The following is a 25,586-nucleotide window of genomic DNA, read 5'->3' as shown; positions in this document are numbered from 1 at the left end:
CTTAAGTTCACTTTGACTATTTGTCTACTTCGACATTTTGTCCCTCTATGTTAAATTAGACCATTTGTTCATACTACCTTTAGTCCATTTTTCCTTCCAACTTCAATTCAACCTTTTTTTCCTTATACCTTTTATCCATTCGACCTTTTGCAATTTGGTCTTTTGTCTTTGGACCTTTTATCATAGATTCGTCGCTTTAAAGAGAGTATTGCACAAACGATCTAGAGCGTCGATTCCCTACATTCTCGAACCACATTCTTCTTCTTCTTCTTCTTCTTCTTCTTCTTCTTCTTCTTCTTCTTCTTCTTCTTCTTCTTCTTCGCATTTCAAGCTTATTGCATACCGCATATTAGCTGATTGCATGCTCGCAACTTAGTGTTCTAGATACACTTCCACAGTTATTAATTGGGAGCTTTCGATGCCTGTACCAATTTTTGCATTGGTATAATTGTGACGCAAGTCCAATCATACTTGTATGCCCAGGGAAGTCGAGAAAATTTCCAACCCGAAAAATTCCTAGACCGGACCGGGAATCGAACCCAGCCACCTCCAGCATGGTCTTGCTTTGTAGCTGCGCCTTTACCGACTGAGCTAAGGGAGGCCCCGCAAACCACATGCTCGCTATGATTCTATGTGATTTTCGTGCAAAAGCAAAAGTTGGGAAACGAGTTTCAGCAGATCAATTGCATCTTAATAAAATTTGCATCACAACATTTTGTATGCAGTATGGTGGTACATCTACTCTTATGTACTACTCTTGGCTAAACAATCTCTGAAGTCAACTAACGTATGTACCATCATACTTGTCACTTTCAAGTCACTTGAATTAACCAAACAACTCAATCGTGATCTAACGCTTTGGAGATGATATCGAGCTAAATAGGGATAATCATATCGTCACTTTGCGTGTAAAATCGAAATAGCTTCCAGTTATAAACTAAACAACCACTCCTTCTCACAGATTTGCCAAACACGAATAATGGAAACGGAAAGTTCAAACCATCCAAATTTACGGAAACAGTTTGCTTATCACCTTACTCTTAACTGGAAAAGAGGTCTACGGTGAAAAGTTACTCCTCCGGCACTGTTTGACTTGTAAATCAACCCTGTGCTTGGCAACAAACTAGCTGAAACTTCAGCTGCCAACCTCCCCTGAATATATTTCATCACATTCAATCGAAAGTTTTGTCAGTGCGCTCCCATCTACTTTCCCATGGTTCATACGTGGAAGCAGAAATAGATTCACAAAACTCGAACGCAAAACTGGAACGGATATGTGTCATATAGTTGTCGACGTCGTCGTTGTAGTTTTCTCAAGATAAGTCCTCTCTAGACTCATATGAGCCATGTACGGTGTCATGGCGATGGAGGGGAATCCGAGACGACGGAAGTAACAGAACGGAAGCTGATTCTCAGGCGTGGGATTTCACTTCTCTCTGCTCTACCCTGGAATGGAAGAAAGATTCGTATGCAGAAAACATATTCCATCTGTCATCGTCTCGTTCTCAACATTTGGCACCGAATTACACGTATCATCCGTTTTTGCAAGCCCTCTGTTGATGCTCGGTGATCGGTGGATGGGGTGTCAAGGGATCATGGGACGCAGGGATCATTTCAGTCTGGGAAAGATGTTATACTAGGGGTTTTCAGTGACAGCGAAGGAAGAAGCGTCGACAGTTTGGGTTCTGAAACGATTTCTAAAGATTTGGATGGAAGTCAAGCGCCCGGGATTGAAATCGAAAACAAATTCTTGCTTGTTGAGCTCGAATATTGGAACAACTTTGACAGATTGAAGGAAAGCAATCAGACAGAGCGATCGGGGGGTGTCCAATAGGTGATTGGAGTTTCCTTTTGGATTGGAGGGAAATCGCTTAGAGCAACGATTGATGGGGAGTTCGAACATTTCTGAAGGAAGGATTATCGCTTTTGATTGCGCATTTAATGATTCGATGTACGTTGATCGGAAATAAAAATTAGAAAGCGGGACTTTGTAATGAATTTTAAATTTTTTTAAATTTTAAATTGAACGAGTACCTACATGAAATCAATTCCACCAACCCAAACTGCTTTCAATACCATTTATAACTACAAGCTCCCACAGACAGAGAGAAATCGAGAACGGAAAACATCCCCATTAACTGATCCCGGAGACAGAACCCATCCGGTCTCGTAGGCCGACAACGACAACGTCGTCGACGACGACGTCGATGTTTCATTCCGTTCCGATGCGCCTACCGTACCATTCTGCCCGTTGAATGTGTTTTTCATTTGAATATAGATGATAGTAATTTCTTTGCACACTTGTATCTCATAGTTTCGTAGACTTTTTTTTTTGCAGACTGTGCCATGCCAGACCAGCCGAATGGCTCTAATCGGATACGGCTTTTTCCTGTTCTCACTTCTACTTTTCTTTCTCACCTGCAGGTATTCAAGGCACCGATGCAAGCCGTGACGCCGTTCGAGTTTCGCATCCGGTACAAATTCATAAGTCAATCAGACGCCATTGTCAGGTAAAATTATTCAGCAAAAATGCTAAACTCTCTTTCTCTCTCTCTCTGCGTATGTGTGTGTGTGATTGTGTGTGTACCTCTCTTGCTGGCATATGTGTGCAACGTATGAGTGTAGGCTGTAGGGGAACTTTGTTCGATATTTCATTCCCCGGTTCAATTCCGCTTTGGGTGTAGGAGGAGCATATATGTATCTCGTTTGGCTTGATGAATGGGGTTGTGACGAGTTAAATTTCGGGAATAGAAATACGGCTGTCTCGGTGCATATGGTTAGCAATTGCAAGTCCAGTGCCAAATGGAATGCTACGGAATACTGGAAACTTATGCGAACTTTTTAAAAGTCTTTTTAAATCAGATATTGTGCATAAATAAATCATTAGCTGTGTGATTCAAACATAATTTTATCATTTTATTTCATGTAGAGTACCTGTTTATAGGAAAATAACTGACTGATATTTTTTTTCCTTAAAATTTACATATTACCTGGGTGGTCACAGCTCACTACTACACGCAAACAAATGCCTCTTACATGCAATGAAAGATTGGAATTATTACATCCTCTGTATACGTATCATACAACAAATGTAATGGCAGTTCATGCAATGAATTGCAGTGAACAAGTTAGTTTTTTCAGAATCCATATATTTGTACGAGATGATTTTCTAGACGCAATGCAGTTGGGGAAAAAGGCTTTGTCCGAAAATTAAGCAAACAAAAAAGAATACAAAATTTTTCAAAAAACCTTCCGGTGACCATGTAACAGAATCTACAAACATTGCAAATTCTGCATTCTTTTCATGCAAATCTGTAATAGAGTCTTACGTTTCCCGGTTAGGTGTAGAAGCTCCTTTCAGAGAAAAATACTTTTCTAATTTCCACATAAAATCTCATTAGTTCCGAATCCACTGGCAGTGAAACAATCTGCGATATTTTGCATTGTCATTACCAGAGCGCACCGACCGTTGGAGCAAAATAATCACTTTCCTATTGGAAAACCAAACACAATTACCCGCTTCAAAACAAACACAACCAATCCGTTAGGAGCCCAGCTCAGAGTAATTAGCTTTTTGCTAATCAGAAATGTTACTTGAATACCAGGAGTCTTGCCATGTGGCTGTTACACTTCACCATACTGATTTTGAGCTGTTCTTGCTCGCAATCAACTGGAACATCCGATTGTAAGGAATCGCCGCAATCAGAATGCCTAAATACCACAAGAATCGATCATATGGAATGTTTGTAAGTTGTGAATTTCAAATTGAATGTCATAGTTTCCCAAAATAATCTGCTTTCAGGACGGATATACAGGTCACAAGCATCAAGGAACTGCTTCAACTGTTCAGGAAGAGTCAGCAGCAAATCGTTGATATAAGTCACGAGATGAAAAACCGTTTCGAACATCAGGAAAGGGCATTGGATCGATTACTCGAAAGGGTCAATTCTACCCTTGTGAAGTATTTCCAGCAAACGTTACACGACCACTCGTTCACCATTAATTTTGTTTCAGAATACCCACAGATTCAACACAGTCATGTTCTGCATCAGCTGCGTTGAATGGGACTGGTATTTTGGTAAATGCTGTAGCCATGGCACGTAGCACGGGGCCAATCAATTCATGCAGTGATCTACCTCACACGGATCAAGCTCTGCTTCAGCTACCGGACCAATCTCCCCCATTCTGGGTTCTTTGTGTTCAAAAACATAAAAGTACGGGTAGTGGATGGGTGGTGATCCAACAGCGAGTGCTTGGTAAGGTGAGCTTTTTCCGCTCCTGGATGAACTACCGACAAGGCTTTGGAACCTTGGACAATGAGTTTTGGCTGGGGCTGGAGAGCATCCACCGATTAACGAAGTTACAGCACCTCGAGCTGCTGGTGGAAATGACGGATTTCATGGGAATCTACAAGTATGCACGGTATTCGCGATTTGAAATCGGTGGCGAAGACGAAGAGTATGCTTTGCGACATCTGGGCAGTTATTCCGGTACTGCCGGAGATAGCTTACGGGCGCATGTCGGGATGAAATTTTCCACATATGACAATGATAACGACAGGAATGAGGCCAGGAATTGTGCCCTAGTATACAGTTCCGGCTGGTGGTTCGATAAATGCTTCGTGAAGTGAGTGGCTTGATACGGGATTGCTTCCGTTGATGATTTAATTTGTCGAGGTCTTGTTTACAGAGGGACAAATCTTAATGGACTGCCTGCTAAAACAAACGATGGGGGCTCTATCGTTTGGACAGCATTTAATAAAAAGATGCAAAGTCTGAAGTACACCAGGATGATGTTGAGAGCGATCAAGTGATAAGTGTGGGATTTTTAATAAATTCTTCAACAGTTAATAATTGTATGTGCATTATGGAAAAAATCCTTCGGGGAAATTTAAAAATGTTGCTACTAATCATTGAATAAGCCATTAGTACCTCGTGGCTTCAATAATTTCTTTGAATAATTTAATAATCTAATTGAAATCATGGTGGACAACATGGTGAATAACTATGAACAATCTTTAATAAATATGTTTATGCAAACGAAATTTAAAAAAAAAATGCACACCTAACATCGCTGCTGTTTCAGGGTCTGTATTGAAAAATAGTATTTGGATCCCGATCAGCGTTGCCAGGTCATTTTCAGAAAAATCTGGAACAGGTAAAATATTAAATCTGGAAAAATCTGGAATGCTCCAAAAAATTCTCCTTTTCAACATAATGCTATTGAAATCAAAGAGATGTGCCAATCTCCTGTAAAAATTGATCAGTATGATCATCTTTAATTTATTTAAAGTACTAGAATGGTTATACATTACATGTTTAAATAAATTATATAAAGCAAATAACTTGTTAGCATTGCTTAAATCATCCAAAAGTTGATAAGTATTGACACGATGTACCCAGAAAGTTCAAATATCCATTACGCAGCATTTCAAAAATTGAGTTAAATGTGGGTAAAATACAGCAGAAAATATGGTTAGAATTGTTTTTTAAACTTTAACTTTTCTAAACAGAATGGATTGCAAAAAATCAAGGAAATTTGATGGGATGGATTTTTTGAACTAATATCCCAGGTAGTCCTTACTATTTGATGCAGTACCAGATTTTAAAGATTTTATTAGTTCTAAATAATTCTAATGATACTCTGAGGTTGATCAGATTTGCAATTTAATTCTTGACATAATACAACACACAACACCCAGCAGACCAGTAGGCAATTTTATTTTGAAGCAAAATTCACCGGGCTGAAGAGAGAATCAAAGCCTTACATCGTAAGCTACGTGTAACTCCACTATTTGCATGAACATTACGAATAATTTTATGCCAAAGAATAATTTTATTATATTACTAAAATGACAGTCTGATAGCTTCATTTTTGAACTCTCAGGAACTTGCAATGATTCTTAATTCCCGAATTTATATTTTTCCTGCGTCCCAGATCATGATTCTTTTTTTGTTAGTCTGAAATTACTTGGAACTCTTCACAGGATATCTTCGCCTTTTTTTAGTTCAATTAGAATTATCCTAGAATTCCATCATATTTCTTTTCTGTATTCGTCTAAAATAATCTTGAAAATATCTAAACTTTTCTAGCAACATTCTAAGAGTTCTTAGCATTACCTCTTGTAATCTCTTATAAATCACTCTCCAACACAACTCCCTCAAGTTGGTAATAATTCCCAAGAATTGGTTGAATTTTGTGTCGATTTTTCTCTTAAATTCTTAAAATATTCTTAACAATTTCCTTGGTACACTCTTCAGAATGACCGTCACACTCTTCTCAGGCCTATCCGATAATTCCCTTTAAACTGCTTTGTAGGTAAGGTCAGAATTGTTTTGAAATCTTTTTCAGTATTACCTAAGTACTCAAGTACTTTGCCAAAATGGTTTTGACAGTCTCCCAGATTGCGCTTAAAATTTTATTAAAATTAATCTCCATAGAAACATTGGACAGAATTCCATTGAAATTATTCTCATGATTCGTATCAACATACTCCTTAAGTTTCATCACGATTCTCACGACCTCAAAGCCCACAAAGATGGATGTAATTCTACTCAGAAGTATTTTGAAACTCTTCTTTGATTTAACGAAGAATTCGCCTTGCACTTAACTATGAACTATTTTAAGAATTACCTTAAAATTCCAATAATGTCCAACATTGATGGCATTTAATAAAAAAAGGTAGCAAGTTTAGCGTTTTATTTTTTTAATAGAGAATAAATCAATTGCAGTGATTTTTTTTTAAAAGCAACATGTTTAAAAAATCTGGGGAAAGCTGGAACATATTTAAAAAATCTGGAAATTCACGTGATCTGTCTGTGTATCTGGCAAGACGACTAAAAATCTGAAAAATCCAGATAAATCTGAAATACTGGCAACGCTGATCCCGATACTCTTCAGCAACTTTCATTTAAAATATCAAATGTTGGTTTGCTTTAGCAATTTAAAAGTGCAGTAGTTATTCAGGAATGTGAGTCATGAATCAAACAAAACTCTAAGATCCTGCAATCGGCAGCTGTGCAAACCACTTCCATTCTGCGTCGTGATATTAATCGTGATAATCGTTGAAGTAAAGCAAGAAAAGTAGCGACGTTGCTGCCCTGAAGAACGCCTGATATACCCTGGAAGTCACGAGACGTCCCCCAATTTCACTGAAAGTAAGCGGTGAACGAATCCATCCACCAGGCAAATACCTCGGAAGCTCCTAGATGTTTTAGTTTGGCCAACATTATAGAGTGGTCTACGCAGTCTAATGCGGCTTTAATGTCATTGTACATCCGTGATGGGCTGCAGCCTTTTTTCTGATGTACGTTACCGCCATCGTCTCAAAATGTCTTGCCATGATATAAATGTCATGTCAAGTCAAGAAGCAAGACGGGCTTCCTGAAAATCGTACCACTAGTGTAAATGCCAGCTCTTCAGATCACACCTTTCGAAGCGATATTAAAAAGCAGATCCCAACACCTTGGTGTAATCCTCTTCGAAATTCGAAAGCACTCGAGATTGTCGCAATCGCCTCAGTTTATCCGGCATGTCAGAACCGGCCATGACGATAATATTGGTCCATAACTGCGCCACTGCCCAAGTAACAATTTGAGTTTTATGAGGGTTCTGTAGGGCATGATTCAGACTTATAGAGTTCTTTAAAACCTCAATAAAACTTGCAATGTTATTTGGGTGGTATTTCCCCACGAACTCTCTTACTATCGGTGATAGACGGCGGCATAGTTATGGAGAGTGAACCTTGTAGGCAACACTCGTACGGTTGTTACTGCAAACTTGTTTCTTTTGCGTACATCGGATGAACGAAACATTCCATCGACTTCTTGGGTAATAACTCAATTTCTTAAATTTCATGTTTTCTAATCATTCTGGGCTTGAAAATGTTTTGCCTCATATAAAACTTAAAAAAAAAAATTTATTTATGTTTCAGATTTAATTTAAATTTAGCGATGATAATTGTTTTGTAATGCACCATTCTCTAAAGTTTGGGTCATTCGATAAACATATCTTGTTCTTCATTTTTTCTTAGATAAATGCATCATTGGGAAAAATACTAAAAAGTAAAGAGCTTTGAGTGGGTTGGTTTATTTCCTTTAAATTCCGTTATAATTGCTTATCTTTTGACATATACGCGTATTTCGTCTACTGCAAGTAGACTTCATCAGTGCCAAATACTCAATACATCACTCAAAGATCTTCATTAATGGATTCCGTTAAGAGGTTCGACAAATTTAAAGGATTACTAAAAGATAATTTTTGGTTGCTAGTGAAAAAATCACTAAAAATGTTTTCCATCGAAATTTACGAATGGACTCAATACAAGGGACACTCAGGCCAACATTAGGAACATTAACCCAACTTTAATTCCTAAGAAAACGACAAAATCAAGACTATACATATAATTTTCTGTCCCGTCCTAAGAAAACCTCAGCCCTGTTATAATGACTCAAACATCATACAGATTGAGCCAACTAAGTCCAAAACTCAAAGTTTTTTTTTTTTTTTTTAATTTGATCACTTAAAAGTTAAGATATCAGAAGCATCGAAGCATCTTGCTGATCATAAAATTTGTAACTGGTGGATGTTCTAAAATATTGAAAAACTTAAGAGAGCTTCAAAAACATAATTATGGAACTTGTAAGAAGTTTCATAAAATATATTTAGCCTCCCCCCTGTGGGATATACCTTGATGTGTACTACATCATGAAGCTTCGTGTCTCTTCCTCTTTGTTCCACAAACCACCGTGAGAGTAAGTTGTGCGTGGGTCTGTCTCCTGGGCTGGGCGATTTCTTCCGGCTGCAATATTGAATTCCACATTGGCGATCCTGCCATGATTCTTTAAGGCAAAATACTTAAAGTTCGATAGAACCTAAATTTTTAACCACACTGGAATCGCCCATCACAGGAAAACAGGCAGAAAAGTGAAAAGTGAAAAGTTGAGAGAGCTAATAACCTCACCTTGAACATCGAAAAGTGTGAATTTGATAAGGAGCGCATCAAATTCCTGGGACATGAGCTTAACGAAGAGGGATTTCACATCGATGAAGCTAAAATCAAGCATATTCAAAAATTTCGTGAACGAACAACCGCTTCGGAACTTCGTAGTTTCTAGGGCTTGGCCTCTTTCATTAGTCCGTATATCAACAACTTCGCCGATCTAACTAGCTCACTTTGGGAGGTCGCGACAACTAAAACGTGGAAATGGGGTCCACAGCAATCCGTTGCATTCGAGGCTACCAAACAGAAGATAGTTAAAAGCACCATCGCCCTGGGATACTTTTCGGAGTCGGATAGAACTATCCTTTACTCGGACGCATCTCCGAATGCTCTCGGGGCTGTCCTTGTGCAAGAAAGTACGGACAACACGCCGCGTATCATTAGTTTTGCTTCCAAGGCGTTGACGGCAACTGAAAAGCGCTACGCCCAAAACCAACGTGAAGCGCTAAGTGCTGTCTGGGCGGTAGAATACTTTTCATACTATGTATCTACTAGGTCGACACTTCACTCTTCGCACGGATGCAAAAGGTGTTGCATTCATCATAAATCGTTCTCGAGAAGATTCAAAAAGGGCCCTTACAAGAGCAGACGGATGGGCTCTGCGACTCAGCTCATACAGCTATAAAGTGGAATACGTAGAGGGCAAGTTCAAAATAGCTGACCCATCATCACGTTTGTATGAAGGAGATGACGAGCCGTTCGATGAGACGCAAAGCCCATGGGAAATTGCAAAAATAGACGCCGTCACGGTTGGTTTCTTGTCAGAAGAGATCCTACGGAACGTTACCGCGGAAGATGCCACGCTTTCTCAAGTGATGGAAGCTCTTACGTCCAATGAATGGCCGAGGCAACTGCGCCGATATGAAATGGTCTCAAAAGATCTTTAGTCAAGGACGGAATCCTTGTCAAACAAGGTTGTACAGTTATTCCAGAATCACTACGCCTGAGAACGCTGAACATAGCACATAAAGGTCATACAATGACAGCAAAACTTAAGAGCATTCTGCGAGAGCGCGTCTGGTGGCCGGGAATGCCCAAAGACGCGGAAAACTGGGTAAAATCTTGCGAAATCTGTGCCACAAATGGAAGACCCGAAAAGACTACCCCGATGGAGCGTATCCTAGCTCCGGAAAACGTTTGGGAAACCATTGCGCTGGATTTCAACGGACCATACGCAAGATGTGGGGGAATCCACTTACTAGTGCTAGTGGAATACAGGTCAAGATTTCTAATTGCTCGGCCCGTGAAATCAACAAGTTTTGATAACACTCGCGCAGTATTGGAAGATATCTTCAGCACTGAGGGGTTTCCAGTCAGCATTAAGACCGATAACAGTCCTGGAGAAGATTTCAAGAGATATTGTACGGAGCGTGGTATAAAACATGTTTTATCAACCGCCTTGTTCCCGCAGCAGAACGGTCTAGTAGAGAATAGCATGAAGCTTATCAATAAAGCCATGGCAACCGCAGTATTTCTAGGAAATAACTATAACGATGAACTTCAGTCAGCTATCAGAGCCCACAACATGGCAGCCCACTCTGTAACTAAGGTTCCTTCTGAGGAATTGATGATTGGGCGGAAAATTAGGCGGTGGCTCCCTCTTCTCAACCCTGGAAAGGTAAATCATGACGAAGGACAGATTAACGCAAGAGACCGGAAAGCCAAGCTAAGCGGAAAACATACCGAAGACCGGCGCCGTGGGGCGACAGAATGCCGAATCGCTCCGGGAGATACTGTCCTCGTGGAACGACAAGCACGCACAAAAGGGGACAGCAGATTTCACCCGAAAAAGTACACCGTCACCGAACAGAAGAAGGGGAACCTTGTGCTTACAGGGAGTGACGGACAGCAGCTGAAAAGACATGTATCACAAACAAAGCGAGTCTACGAATGGCGGGTACCAAATCACACCCACAAAGACCAGGAAGAAGTTCGCAAACACCAAGCAAGGGAAAGAAAGGTTCCGGCATACCTGGAAGACTACGTACGCCTAGTCGAAACCGAGAAATATTTAAGAGAACCGCCAAAGATAGATATTTATTGTCCCCCTTTAATTAATCATAGATGATGTAATAATTCCATTGTTTGTTTGTTTGTCTACTCATTTAATATAATTTCAGTGAACCACAGACTGCTACAATTGATCCGTCGCTTCACCTGACTAACTTCATCGATTACACGCAGAGCATAAGGATCTTTTATAATACTAGAATTGTTCCACACTACGCTTAATTGGCTTATAGATTTACCTAATCCAAACCAAAAATGTTTGTTACACTCACTGTTCAAAAGAAAATAATAAATAAATAAAAGAAAATAATAGCCTCCAACAATTGAAGGTTTTTATTAAAATAGACTGTTCTAAACATTCTCCGGGTTTTTTTTATTAGAAGATACCCTTTTTATAGAGAAGGAGTGGGTTGTGGGATATACCTTGATGTGTACTACATTGTTCCCCCTAGATTCCACCCCTTGCTGAACGAATAGTTGAGAGAGCACACTTACTCTTTGTTCCACAAACCACCGTGAGAGTAAGTTGTGCGTGGGTCTGTCTCCTGGGCTGGGTGATTTCTTCCGGCTGCAATATTGAATTCCACACCCCCCGGATAGAATAGCTTTCTATCTCTCTGTATAGTCTTCACCCATTAAAGACACAAAGCTACGGCTGTCAGTGATGATGGATGATTCGGGTTGCGTTCGGGTATAAATTAAAAATCTTGAAACTCATACACACCACAGTTTGGTGTAAATCGTAACTGATAAATTTTGTAAGCTTTATATTTGGAGCAACAATATCACAGTCCACAGACGTTCAGGGAGCTTCATGAAAGTTAAAAATAAAATTTTAATATAATGAAACTTTATAGCTGTCCAAAGAGCATTGTATGGGTTATAGGAAATTTGAACAAGTTCATGGTTGAAATGCAGGTGCAGTTTGTATAAGCTGTGGAAGTACATGGAATTTTATAGAGGTCGACGAAACTTCCCAGGAGTTGGTGAAACTTCCCAGGAGTTCACGGAACTTTAAAAAGATTCAGGGATCTTCGGATAAAATCATTAGATTGGAACGAAGTTCTGGGAGCCGCATTTGAGTTCATGCAACTGAAGTTTTAGAAACTTTGTGGAAGTAAGGAATCTTTGTTTATGTTCAGGAAATTTCGTGTATTTTTAGAGATCTTCGCAGATATTAACGGATTTTTAATAATAAATCAATAAAGTCCACTTCCCCAAGCTCCTCCCCTGATCCTATCCTTCGACAATGTACCTCTCTAACCTCGAGTAAGCCGCGAGTATTCGGCCCAACTCCTACTAGACATAGAATTAAGAGAATTTTGTTGCAATGAACTATCGGCTCCGTAAAGCTAACACGATTGAGCCTTCCAAATAAATGAACTAGTTAAAAAAAAATAAAGTCTGCTGGATATTTTTCAAGACTTTAGGTTGATCAAATATTATTCTAAAGAGCTTCAACTGTTCAACAAAATTTAAAAGACGTCTCCAGATACTATTGCAAAATTGCTGGTTGATCAGATATTGTCATGTGAATTATTTGAAAGATCTCCACCAGATCGTACATTTTAATAGAGGTTTCTGGTTAATTTGTCATGATTTAACGTTGATAACGATGAAAATCATAAGACCTTTAACTATTCTCTGGATTTCTTCAAGACTGCAGGGTGATGAAATTTATCCCCAGAGTGCAAATCACCTACCAACAGGAGGAAAATCAAGTGTTGATTTGTTCGGAATGAACTCACAGTGAATCAATCAGTTTTAGTTTTCACAGTTACACCCGTGCACATTGACGTTGCGACCAACAAAATCAATCGCCAGATGAAAAATCAAACACAATTACCAGCTTCAAAACAAACGCAACCAATTCGTTTGGAGCACCGGACAGAGAAGGCGACTTTTAACCAGTCTATAACGCATTTCTGAACAACTCAGTGCTGTAGCCATAATGTGGCTGTTTCACTTCATTGTACTGCTTATCAGTTGTTCGTCCTCACGAACAACTGGAACATCCGATTGTAAGGAATCACCGCAATCTGAATGCCTAAATACCACAACAATCGATCATCTGGTGTGTTCGTGAGTTGTGAAATTTGAAATTGGATGCCTAAGTTTCTCAAAAGCCCTTGCTTCCAGAATGAACAAACAAGTCACAAACATCAAGGAACTGCTGCAGCTGTTCAAGGAGAGTCAGCAACAAATTGTTGATATTAGAAATGAGATGAACCACTATTTCGACCATCAGGAGAGGACGTTGGACCGATTACTCGCTGGGAACAATTCTTCCCTTGTGAAGTACTTCCTGCAAACGTTACACGACCGCGCATTCACCGTTGATTTCATTTCAGAATGCCCACAGATTCAACACAGTCTTGTTCTGCCTCAGCTGCGTTGAACGGGACCAATATTTCGGTAAATCCTGCAGCCATGGCACGTAGCACTGGGCCAATTAGTTCATGCAGTGATCTACCTTACACGGATCAAGCTCTGCTTCAGCTACCGGACCAATCTCCCCCATTCTGGGTTCTTTGTGTTCAAAAACATAAAAGTACGGGTAGTGGATGGGTGGTGATCCAACAGCGAGTGCTTGGTAAGGTGAGTTTTTTCCGCTCCTGGATGGACTTCCGAGAGGGTTTTGGAACCTTGGACAACGAGTTTTGGTTGGGTTTGGAAAGCATTCATCGACTTACGACGTTGCAACACTGCGAGCTACTGGTAGAAATGACGGATTTTGTGGGGATCTACAAGTATGCACGGTATTCGCGATTTGAAATCACCGACGAAGACGAAGGGTACGCTTTGCTTCAACTGGGCAGCTATTCCGGTACAGCCGGTGATAGCTTACGACCGCATATGGGGATGAAATTTTCCACCTATGACAATGATAACGATCACTATGACGGTGAGAATTGTGCCCTGACATACAGTTCCAGCTGGTGGTTTGATAAGTGCTTCACAAAGTAAGTAACTTGCTACGGGATTGCTTCTGTGAATGTTCTAATTTTTCGCATGATTGTTTACAGCGGGGCAAATCTTAATGGACTGCCAGCCAAAAGTGAAAATGACTACTCAATTAATTGGTATGGATTTAGCAAAAAATATCAAAGTCTGAAGTACACCAGGATGATGTTGAGAGTGATTAAGTAAAATGTGTGGCATTTAGTGAAATTCAGTTGCTAGCTAAATTGCATGGATTATTCAAACTTAAATGTTATAATTTATCAGAAGAAAGCCATTAGGGGCCATATATTAAATAGCAGGAGGAGCAGGAGGACTAGTGACAGACAGTGAGCAGCAATGCGTAATATATGAGCAAAATGTGTCAAAGGGAATAAGGAGGGTATATTTTTTTCTCAATTTAGACGTGACGTATGCAATGGATGCTCCCTAAGTAATTAGTTACGTCTATTGCGATAGTAAAGTAGTGAACACCACAATTATGGTCAACTTAAAAGTTGCAAATTTATTTAGAATTGAAACTACTGGTGGACAATCTTTCGCAGTGATGGCATAATCATTTGTAAAATTATATTTTTTTGCTATCATACGTTCCCAATATCACGCATGATGTTGATTTTACAAGTTATTTTTAAACTGCGAGACTACTCTTTACATGTGAAAATGCAGCTGCAGTTGGCTCGACGCAAAATTGATTCCGTTTTTTTTTTTAGAAAGATATAAACTCATTGGCGTTACAATGGGGAGGGCAGCAATTTAGGCCCCCTCTAGAATTTTATCTACAATTACTAAGTTTCCTTATACATCTAATTTGACCACTAATTGTTTAATCGAGAAATTTTAAGCACATATTTAGCCCGCCCTTGGATTTCTGCTTAGCTACGCCAATGGATAGCAAATTTGGCTATCTCTCTTTACTCTTCACCCATGTCAGACACAAAGTTACACTGCTGGCAGTGATGATGGATGTTTCGGGTCACGTTTGGGTATAAGGCAAAACTCTTGAAACTCATATTCACCACAGTTTGGCGATAATCGTAGTTGGTCAGTTTTGTTCGCTTGGTATTTGGAGCGACGATATCACATTTGGTTTTTTCCTTGTTTATATTTGTCCACGATAATCAAGCGTGATCATCGGAGCGATTGAGATTTGATTTTTTAATTTTTGCCCAAGACTCTTACGTATTAAATGTTTTAACCAATACAGCTGTCAGTTATACAAAAAATATTTACTTTGTTGTTGTGCAACATGTGGTATAAAAGCCTAATGTTGATTAGTAATGAATTCTTGGTATACTTCAACCATACTTTCGAATATATGTATAAGACCGCCAAACATAATCCAAATCGCTGTTACCCCACCAATCAAGTAATGTAAATTAATACTAAATGCAGTGAGATCTCAATTTTGGCAACACGACACTAAGGCATTTAACCTAAAAGTACACAACATTGTCTAATCCAACTAAATGTTTCTTTATTTTTTGTAAGCATTAGGAATGTCAAAGAAAGGATTTACGGGAAACTGCCTAGAAGACTAGACATAATAAGCCCCGTGGAACTCAAAACAGACAAAAACTACGTCCCGAGTAGCACAGTTTCATCACAATAAGTTGCAGCAACACTACTTTTTCGAACTGTGTAGAATTTGACACGATTTATTCATAAACGAATTGCTTAACACTTGCAGCTGATATTAAAAGAAAAGTGACCTTGAATGTCCTTAAAATAAAATTTATTCTCGATCACAGTGAATCAATCTGTGCTATTTTGTACCGTCACACCCATGCACTCTGAAACAAAAAGAAAACAAACCTTTCCAGGCGGAAAATCAAACACTATTACCAGTTTCATAAACAACGCCACCATTCCGTTTGGAGCGCCGGATAGAGCAAGCCGTTGTTTTTCGGTCGATTATATAAATCCAGAACCGAAGGTTGTAGCCATGATGTGGTAATTATAAGAGCAGACTGTGATAGGAACGCGTAACTCGAGAAACGAGAGTGAAACACGACTAGTACGTTTGAGTACAAGAGAACAACTGTTTATTTACGTTTAATTGCACGGTCATTTGAAACCCCTCATTTGTATGTTTGTTCTTACCCAGTGGATAGTTTGCTCCTTACACCCCTCCTCAAATAATCACGAGTTAACACCCATGGCCAGACGATGTTTGTTGAACAACATTGGCGTTAGGCCTTTCGTTAGAACATCTGCCGGTTTATCGGTCGACGTGATGTAGCACAAATCCACCTTTCCATTTCGAACACATTCCTTGATGAAGTGTAGCTTTACTTCAGTGTGCTTTAGCTTCTTGGAAGGACCTTCGGATTCAGTGATAGCTATTGAAGACTGATTATCCTCTAATACTTGTGCAGGATCTTGATCCCGAATTGCCAACTCCTCGAACAACTTACAGGTCCACAAGGTTTCACAGATACAATCTGCCAATGCGTAGTACTCGGCCTCGGACGAGGAAAGTGCTACAGTTCTCTGCTTCCGGGTGCACCAAGCAGTCGTCGCTCCGTAGATTTGAACCAGCTAACCGGATACGGAGTGACGTTCATTGATGTCAGTAGCCCAATTCGCATCGGCAAAGCCCACGATCTGACGACATGCTGACTCCTTGCGAGTGTACACTAGTTCATACTCCGGGGTTCCTTTCAAATACCGAAGAATTCTCTTCGCATGTGTCCAGTGATCTTCCGTAGGGTTGGACTGGAACTGGCTGAAGTACGACACTGCTGCGTTCAAATCCAGACGGGAGGTTACCGCCAAATAAGTAAGGCAACCGATGAGCTCTCTTGAGTTGGAGACCAGGTTCCATCGGCGTTATTGACGGCTTGCATGTTTCCATGCCAAAACGTCTCAGCACGGCGTTGACGTAGTGTGGTTGACTCAACTTCAGTACTCCTTGCTCTTGATCACTTTCGATCCGCATATTCAGGAACATCCGAGCGTCTCCAAGGTCTTGCATCTTGAATTACTTCCCCAACAATCGTTCACAGCCCTAATCTCGTTGACATCCTTCGAAATGATCAGGACATCGTCCACGTACAGCAACAGGAACACAGGACCTGATTTGCTTTGACAAACATACAAGCAGTTATCGCCTTCGCATCGCCGAAAACCACACCGACTAATGAACTCATTGAAGCGATCGTTCCAAGTCTTGGATGCCTGCTTCAGCCCGTAAAGAGATTTTTTGAGCTTGCAAACTCTATCCCCCTCCTCAAATCTCTTCGTCTAACGCATATAAATGTCCTCAGTCAGGACGCTGTTGAGGAAAGCGGATGTCACATCCATCTGGTGGATAGCGAAGTTATGCTGGTTGGCGAGCGCAAGCATTGAACGAACGGTTGTCATCCTAACAACAGGTGCATACGTCTCCGAATAATCTAACCCATATCGCTGCGTAAACCCTTTTGCAACTAAACGTACCTTACGCTTCTGTACGGATCCATCCAGTGCCAGCTCTAGCCGGAAAACCCACTTGCAATCCACCGGCTTGTATCCAGCAGGCAAGTCTACCAACTGCCAGGTACCGTTTTCAGCTAGCGACGTCATCTCCTTATCGATGGTCTTCTTCCATTCGGGCCAATCCTTCAATTTCTGCAGCTCTTCGACGGTTTCAGGAACATCCTCGACGAAACTCGGCATTCAGGGCATACGCAATACAAAGATAATCGTTCAGCTTCGCTGGTGCCTTTCGAACCCGTTCGCTTCGCCGCACATTAACTTCCACATCAGCATCCCTCTCGTCAGCATGTTGACTGCCTTCGCTTAACGAACCTTCTTCCGCTTCATCGAAATCTCCATCGGAATCATCACTTTCCGACAGCAAAGGTCAACTTTGATAATCGTTAGCTTTGCGCATGAAGTAATACAAACATGATTAGTTAAAGTTCATAACTCTAAATGGGAGCTTACCATCAATATACTGTCATTGGTCGATCGGTACAGTAGCAGAACCTGCCCTCCCCGTGTCTCCTCGAGATCGTTAAGTTGACGATGACAGGAGCACATACAGCGGTAGAGGCAACAATAGCTGCAATTTCCAAACCTATCGAGTGGATGCTTTCTGAAAGCTTGCCTGTGAAACAATCGATAGAAATGTTTCCGCACATCGATGGTACGTGAGCAAATCGGCGATCATCTCTTTTGCCACTGGAAGCGGGGAGAGATACCCATTTGGCGGCGCCAGTGGTGTAGTGGTAAGCGTGATTACCTCTCACTCCAGCAGGCCTGGATTCAATCCCAGTCGGCGCCGCCGGGATGTTCTGTGGCATAACATCTCTGATCACGCCTTCCTTCGGAAGGGAAGTAAAGCCGTTGGTCCCCGGTTCATGAATTGATGGGTCGATAGGTAGGGTCCAGGTTGTGGGAGCTGCCTCTTTGGCGTTGGTAGCATTGGTAGCACGGAAAACAAGATCGACGGAAAACAAATCAAAGAAAAAAAAGAGAATACCCCTCACCATCCCTCCCCAACAGGAGAGCTTGGTAAAGGAGATGATCAAGCCGATTCGTGCCTTCCTCAAAATTGACCTTTGCTCGATTTATACTACCTATATACAATTTGCACACTGCACTGCTTTCACTCTAACGGAACTATCAACTCTACACTTTCATCTCCTCATATATCATATAAAATGACCACTCTAAGCATCTTCAACTATGTAAATCGTTAACTTCGCGCTTGAAGTAATACAAACTTAATTAGTCAAAGTAATAAAAATAGCTCAATTTGGCCAAAGCATGGACTGAGAATGTAAAAACTAAGCTCTCGAAAACTGCTGTATAAAAAGTTACCTATCTTTTACTTTAGACCAAGACCTCCTGTAGGTTCAAAAAAATAATAAAATAACGATACAACACCAGAGCATACTTTTTTGTTCCTGTTGACTCGGATTTGATTCTGGAATGGGAATCTTTCATGAAATTACTGCAAATTCCCACTGTCAAAGGTACTCGTTAATCGCAGCTCTACCAATTGCCTTTTTTTTTATCTTGAAACGTCTCAAAAACAAATGTGGAACTTTGAGCAGTGAATGAACGCATAAGTAATTTTGTAACTTGCGCTGACAATTTCGATTCATTTAGAATTATTAGCTTGGAGATAAATTTATCCCAGCACGTCGTTAATTCACAAGAGCTGTTAACTTGTCCCAGTCAATACTCCAGTTGAACAAACTAGATATCAGCGCTCATTTGTATGTTGTCATAGCCAGTATCCAAGCGCTCCGTTCCTATCATAATACAACCCTTGACTATTTGCTACTCACAGAGAGTCCGTAAAGCATTTCGCAAAAGGTCGACTATTTTCGAACAGCTTTCCTTTGATCTAGCATCTCATGTAGATGTAAGAAAGTGAGTAAGTGTCTTCACATACATATTTGGCAAACAAACTACAACGTGTGTAGTTGTATACATAGAGGAACACAGACGTGAGTACACAAAGCACCGAGAACCATTCATGAGAGGGACTAGAGGAAAACAAAGCTGGCAAGAAGCGGATAGGATAAACATTGCAATACTAATCCAAACAGAATTCCTATCTCTTTCTTCATCCCAAGATCCTTGTTGGGTTACCCGAAAAAGCTAAGGACGTGAGCATCAGTGGGCCAAAAGATACAAGCAATGAAATAAACATGGAATCTGACGTTCTTCTTGAATGATTACATACAGATGGGAGCAGAGGGATGGGAGGGATAGTTGACGAAATGGAATTGCTGCAATCAAAACTTGTTTTCCTATTGCAGTGTCAGAGTCTCCTGTTCGGGTGGGATTCAATTGAAGAACTGTATGAAATGTACATGGCTTATGCTGGATAGAAGATGAGTTTTTGCGGAACCTGGGGTGTTGAATGGCGTGCAGGACAATGCACCTGTGGCAGACGAATAAGCCGAGGAAAAGGAACAAACAGACAAACAAGTGACAGAATAGCTGAAAATTGAAAATCTTGTGTATTGGGGTGAATGAGACAATTGAGATGAGATTCCTCTAGAATGCTTGATTTGATTGATGAACTTTCCCAATAAATTGATTGAAGTTTTGCGATATCTTTGATATCGTTTCATTAGATCTATCTGAAAAAATCAAGATAAAACATGCCGATTAGCCTCAATTGGATCCAATTCTGAATATTGAATGCCAGAAAAACGCTCTCTAACGAATTCATTCAAAATTAAAGCGCCCACCTTTCGCCATACCAGCAACTGACAGCTCGAAATCTTCCAATCATTTTCAGAAAATATTCCCCATGTCATTGGGGCTTTGGACTCAGACTGGGGAACGGTGCCTACGTGGCAGGAACCACCGAAGGGAGCAAATTGGTTTGTCTTCTTGCGGTCGGCGGTGGCATCGGAGCTGCCGGAGGATTTCGGTCGTTCGTTCGTTCTTCTGTTCAATCGGTCGATTGGATGGTGGAATTCCAAACAAGAAAGATACTCAGACTCCCGGCCCACAGCAATATATTCATCCACTCCGCAATCCGTATTCATTGATTCATTTATTCGCCTCAATTTGGAACCGATCAAGCATAAAATTGGGAAACCCCACCGAGAAGCCCGCCATTTGGTAGGGGGAGAAGCTCAAGCGTTTACTGGAGAGAGGGGAAAGCGGTGTGTGCTCTGCTAGGAAAAACTTGCTTGTTTATCCGGTTCAGGCAAGTTCACGCAAAAGCACTTGTACATACATCGTTGACAACGCATATAGGTACAAGTGAAGAAGAATCAGTTTTGTTTGAAATTGAGATTTCTTTCCGGAAGTGTTTGCTCGCTGGCAATCCTGATACGCCCGAACTGTTGTTGTGTATCTGTGTGATTGAGTCTTGGGATAAAGTTGTAGTTTTAGTAGATTTTTAACACACGGAAAATTTCGATTGATTAACTCTGCTTTCCTCTGTTTTGTGACCAATTCAGGTACGGATCACCGAACGAACTGCTAGAGCTAGGGAAGGTTAGCCCCGGAACGTACTGTACCCGGCAGTACGACGAGTGCTACAGGAAAAGGTGTCGACTTCAGAGTCCAAACTATCCGGGAATGTATCCCAGGAACGTGACCTGCTACTGGACGATTCGTCAGCGGGTGGTGCCAACCTGCAAGCACGCCATGGTGGCCATTAGTCAGGAGAACGAACACAAGGCGCTGGTAAAAAGGTGAGTAAGACCACATTTGAAAAGAAAATTCCATCGCGACATTACGAGACAATCTTATCAGAATATGCAGGCTAGCTAGTTTCAGATCGGGTAACCTATTCACTGCTCATTTAAGATTTTTGAAATCCCATGAATAGCTTTAACCGATTCCCAAGTTCCAGCTTCTGCTACTCCCTTTTCCCTTTCTAAAAAAAGTTTCATCTCAAATCGAGCCTGCTTTTTGCGACTCGACACTTCCAAAGTAAAGAAACCGTACTGCAAGCTATTTGCCTGCCCATGTGTACTCGAAAGTCGGCAAAGTTATAGCCCCAGTGGTTTTGCCCTGGACCACCGAAGAACTTTGTTCCTGAATCAACAGCAGAGCCTCGGGTACACAGTCCCGCACCAACGCAACGATGACGTCGCAGGCTTTTCCACTCAAAATGATTTTCCACTCAGGAAAAAACAAGCTCTCCTGCACACCGAAACATCCACCCGTCCGTGTACGTAATAAAGTGGTTGGAGAATGCTTTTAATATAACCTGAATTATTAAATAAATATTTTAAGAATTTTCATGTTCCAACATTCGCCCGGATGGTTTCGTTCTTGCTCAGGAAACCCCGAGTGTGTGTCGGTACCTGCCTAGCTCCTCTGGAGTAAGTTTGCTTATGCCGTGTGGTCGCCTCAGGTAACAGCAGCCTCAGAAGCAGAGCTTCGAATAAAGTTTAATTCTATCCTTGTGTACTTTCCGTTGGCGACGTTCTTTGGAGCCCGTTCGTTATTGCCACCCCACACGGGGCGGAGCTACTTCTAAAAAAAAAAAGAAAGAAACCTAGAGCTTGAATGAACTGTACACCTACATACTTACCTTCGCCTTTTCCGTCAGTTTGTAATCTGCCTTTTCCGGTGATTGTCTTGAAGGATTTTGTCGGCTTTGGTCTATTATTGGCAAGAGCTGAAGCGGATTATAATCATGTTGCTGAAGTTGCGTGGGAAGAAAAAAAATCGAACAAGGACGCTTAATGAAACAGAATAGAATTTGTCCGGGAAAGTGTATTAAATTAATGCACAGCTTCAGGTGCTGGAGATGTATATGAATGAGGATGATGTGCTCTGAGAGAGAAAATAAACTCAGGTGAATATTGAAAGAAACAGAGCATCGTCATAAAATATGCGGACAAAAATAAAAGTTGTGTAATTAGAATAAAGATAGATGGGTTACAAATTTTGTAATTAGTATGGGAAAATGTACGGCAACCTGAAAGTTAATATTAGTTTGCTTGTCGGAAGTGCTTGATGTATGCAAGGGCACCAATTAAATGGTAATCTTGAATTTCTCAAATCGACTATAACAATTTTGATCCAATCTTCTTCTTCTTCTTTTCCTTTATTTAACGTCGGTATCTGTTCCGCAATCTAGTGCCAATCACCGACGGACATCGATTGCCATCCATTGACGGCAACCGAATGTGCAAGAAAGGCAGCTTCAGCACCTGCGTGGGATATCGCACATTCACAACACACATGGGCCGGGACCAACGGCTTTACTTCCCTTCCGAAGGAAGACGTGACCAGAGATTTTTATGCCTCAGAAAAATCCCACCGACCTCGGCTGGGATTGAACCCAGACCCATTGGGGTGTTAGAAAGCAGTCACGCTTGCCACTACACCACCGGCGCCGGCTTATTTTGATCCAATCTGACATGATTTAAAAAACTTAAAAATCACCCAGGCGAAGGGGAGGAGGATTTGTGTTTCGGGGTGTTGTTAAGTTCCATTTGGGACGTAATAGCCAAAAGAAGATGAAGAAAAATAAGAATTGAATCGATTAAATAATCCATAAACAAGAGAGAATGACCGTACAATTCGTAGACGCTACTCCGCGACTGATTTGATCCAGCGAAATTAGCACAAAGAACCAAACAAATGGGGCTTAAGATTCGCTAATTGAGCTTTTAGATGCCCAGTTATTTTTCAATTGCGGAACTGTTCGGTAAAAATAAAAAATCTGTAAAAAATTCAAAAATAAGAAAATTCATTTTGATATACTACAATCAGTCTTGTAAGTGGTCACCGTAGTCGACATATTTTCTGTGATAGTCGACTGCCTTTGCTACCGACGCTTGCAAAACAAGCTATCAAATTACAGTACCAAAATAAAAAAACATGTCATACGACACTGTTGCCAAAGACCGTCACGAATGTATGTATTTTAGTTTTTCTCATAATAAGAGCTGCTGATGTTGTGCTTGTGTGAATTCTGAAAATAGCAAGCAACGATGTCCTAGTAATAACATTTCTGATCAGAAAGGGTTTAATTTACACCAAATTGAGGAATTAGAACGAAATCACACATGTCATATAATAATTATGTGAACATTTTCTTTTTGCTCGAATGTTGTTCTACCGTTTGTGTTGTGTACGAGAGACGACGGTAGAGCATGAGAGTACGAATAAAAGCAGACTATCGCGCATGACAACGAAGCGAGTGTCGTAAAAAACGTCAACAGAACTGGTTCGTCTTGTCAAACTAATAGCAATTCTTGATGTTCTGTTCCTCCATTTTAATAGTAGTAACTTGCTATTGATTTGACATTCTCGTCTACTCGGGCAGCCACATCCTAACGGTCATCAGGGAGGGTGAGGATTTTTATATCAACATTCGTTGTTACTTGGGTCCAAGTATACCTCTGCTTCAATAAGGTTGTCACGAGAAGGACGTTTTTGTAAGTAGGAAGGGTGAATAAGATCTGAATTCCCATTAGAAAGCTATGCGATATTTTAAAGTGAGGTCAGTAAATGCTGTAATGATGTATCCCAATCAACTCAAAAATTTTATGGAGGCTGGGATTGTACTCACAATCTTCTATTCAGTAAGCAAAAATGGTTGCCACTAAGCAACTGAGTTCCTTACATCACAACAAGTCACTGTGAGTGATGACCGTTCAAGCCCCAAAATATAGAGCTTTTTAAATAAAATGCCATTCCCGTAACCAGTCAACAATGTGTTCAAACCTAGATCAAGCATGCATCGTATTTTTCTCTAAGTATTGTTTTCCTGTAACGTTCAATCCAGATTATTCCAGTAGTGATTCATAATAATATCTATCATAAAAAACAACACAATCAAAGGTAAAAAATTACGTTACCACTGGTCAACTGTTATGCTCTTGTTTTTGTGTCAATTTTCTAAAGTGTTATTTTGTTGTGATATTGATCTCGTTAATTAAGTGTATTGTGAATATCACATTCATTAAGTACCAGTTTGTTCGATCATTGTGCCAGTCGTGAAGTTTTACCAGAGTTCGTGGTGTTTTAACATAAAATAGTTTTGCCGTATTTTCATCAAAGGAACGGTCATCAATTTCCCAATTTAACCCATCATTGCCTCTGGGATCAAAGTTAGCAACTACTTAAAGCTCATAGTGTAGCTTTCACGATGAGCTCAGACGACGAATGCTCATTTGATGGTTGCAGCTTGGCAGGCGTCAAATATCGCAATACATTATTGAGCTGCTACAGCTGCGATAAAATTCCATTGGAAATGTATCGGAGTCAATGCTGCTATTGCACCTGGATGTCGTGAAAACGATGGATTATTTTGGTTTTGTCATGACTGCAGAGAATATTCAGCATTTCATTTACACCATAAAGTTGATGGCTTGTACTCGCTGGTTGACTCTGTGCGTAAGGAAATTAGCTGTACTGAGAAGAACATTGAATCGAAGATTTTCACCTGCTACAACATGATCTCCAACCTCAACAAAATACATACGCTGACGAGTGAACATTTCCTCTCTAAGTCGTGCTGTAACAACCATAACGATGTCAGCAATGTAATTGAACAAGTTCGCGTTCTGAGCAACTCCAGTAGTATCGCGCCGGTTGAAATCGATACAACAACTCTAATGGATGCAGCGACCGAGAACTACACCACTTCCACATAAGCTGACATGCCTACTCCACCAAAAACACAGGTACATACAACATCTACTTCTGGTAATAACGTTACTTGTCCAGGTAACTCAGCTCAAATTATATGTCCTACCGAAGCTAGTTCGGATACTGCTCCATCCTCAAACATATCTCATCACGTTGCAGATGCGATGCTATTCCCTCCTTGCTCCCGGACCATACCAAGTCATATGAAAATTGTCTCCCACCAGTACTCCTGCCAGGTAATTTGACAACGGGTATATGTCCAGCTGGAGCGGGCAACGGTACTACACTTCCAATTCAGGCTTTCCGTCCGGTTCCAGCTCCAAGACATGAAAATTCTTCGACGAAGCTTCAGCCGCCAAAGAGTAAAACTCGGAAACCATCCTCTACACCTGCATCATCTAGACCACAAGCATATCTTCAATATCCAAACTAAGCAAATACGTCTGTACCTCAGCATGTTGCTTTACCATTAGTGAATCAACAAATTCAAACTCCTGCACCGCTTAGTAAAATGTCTTCGGATTCAAATCCGACC

General features: G+C 40.7%; 1 protein-coding gene across 1 annotated transcript in view; it reads left to right on the top strand.

Annotated features, from left to right (window-relative positions):
- The window catches only part of LOC135702705 (uncharacterized), a 336,139-nt gene that overhangs the window by 224,112 nt on the left and 86,441 nt on the right, over window positions 1-25,586 (top strand). Inside the window, exons 7-8 of the mRNA XM_065223739.1 lie at window positions 2,425-2,510; window positions 20,893-21,129. Coding sequence (XP_065079811.1) covers window positions 2,425-2,510; window positions 20,893-21,129 — 323 coding nt within the window. The remainder of the gene's footprint in view (window positions 1-2,424; window positions 2,511-20,892; window positions 21,130-25,586) is intronic.

This window comes from Ochlerotatus camptorhynchus, unplaced genomic scaffold, assembly GCF_037179485.1.
Source record: "Ochlerotatus camptorhynchus isolate MF236.1 unplaced genomic scaffold, CSIRO-AGI_Acam_v1.1 ptg000196l, whole genome shotgun sequence".
NCBI lineage: Eukaryota > Metazoa > Arthropoda > Insecta > Diptera > Culicidae > Ochlerotatus > Ochlerotatus camptorhynchus.
Note: the sequence above shows the minus strand (reverse complement) of the source record. Positions and strands in the feature narration are given on the sequence as shown.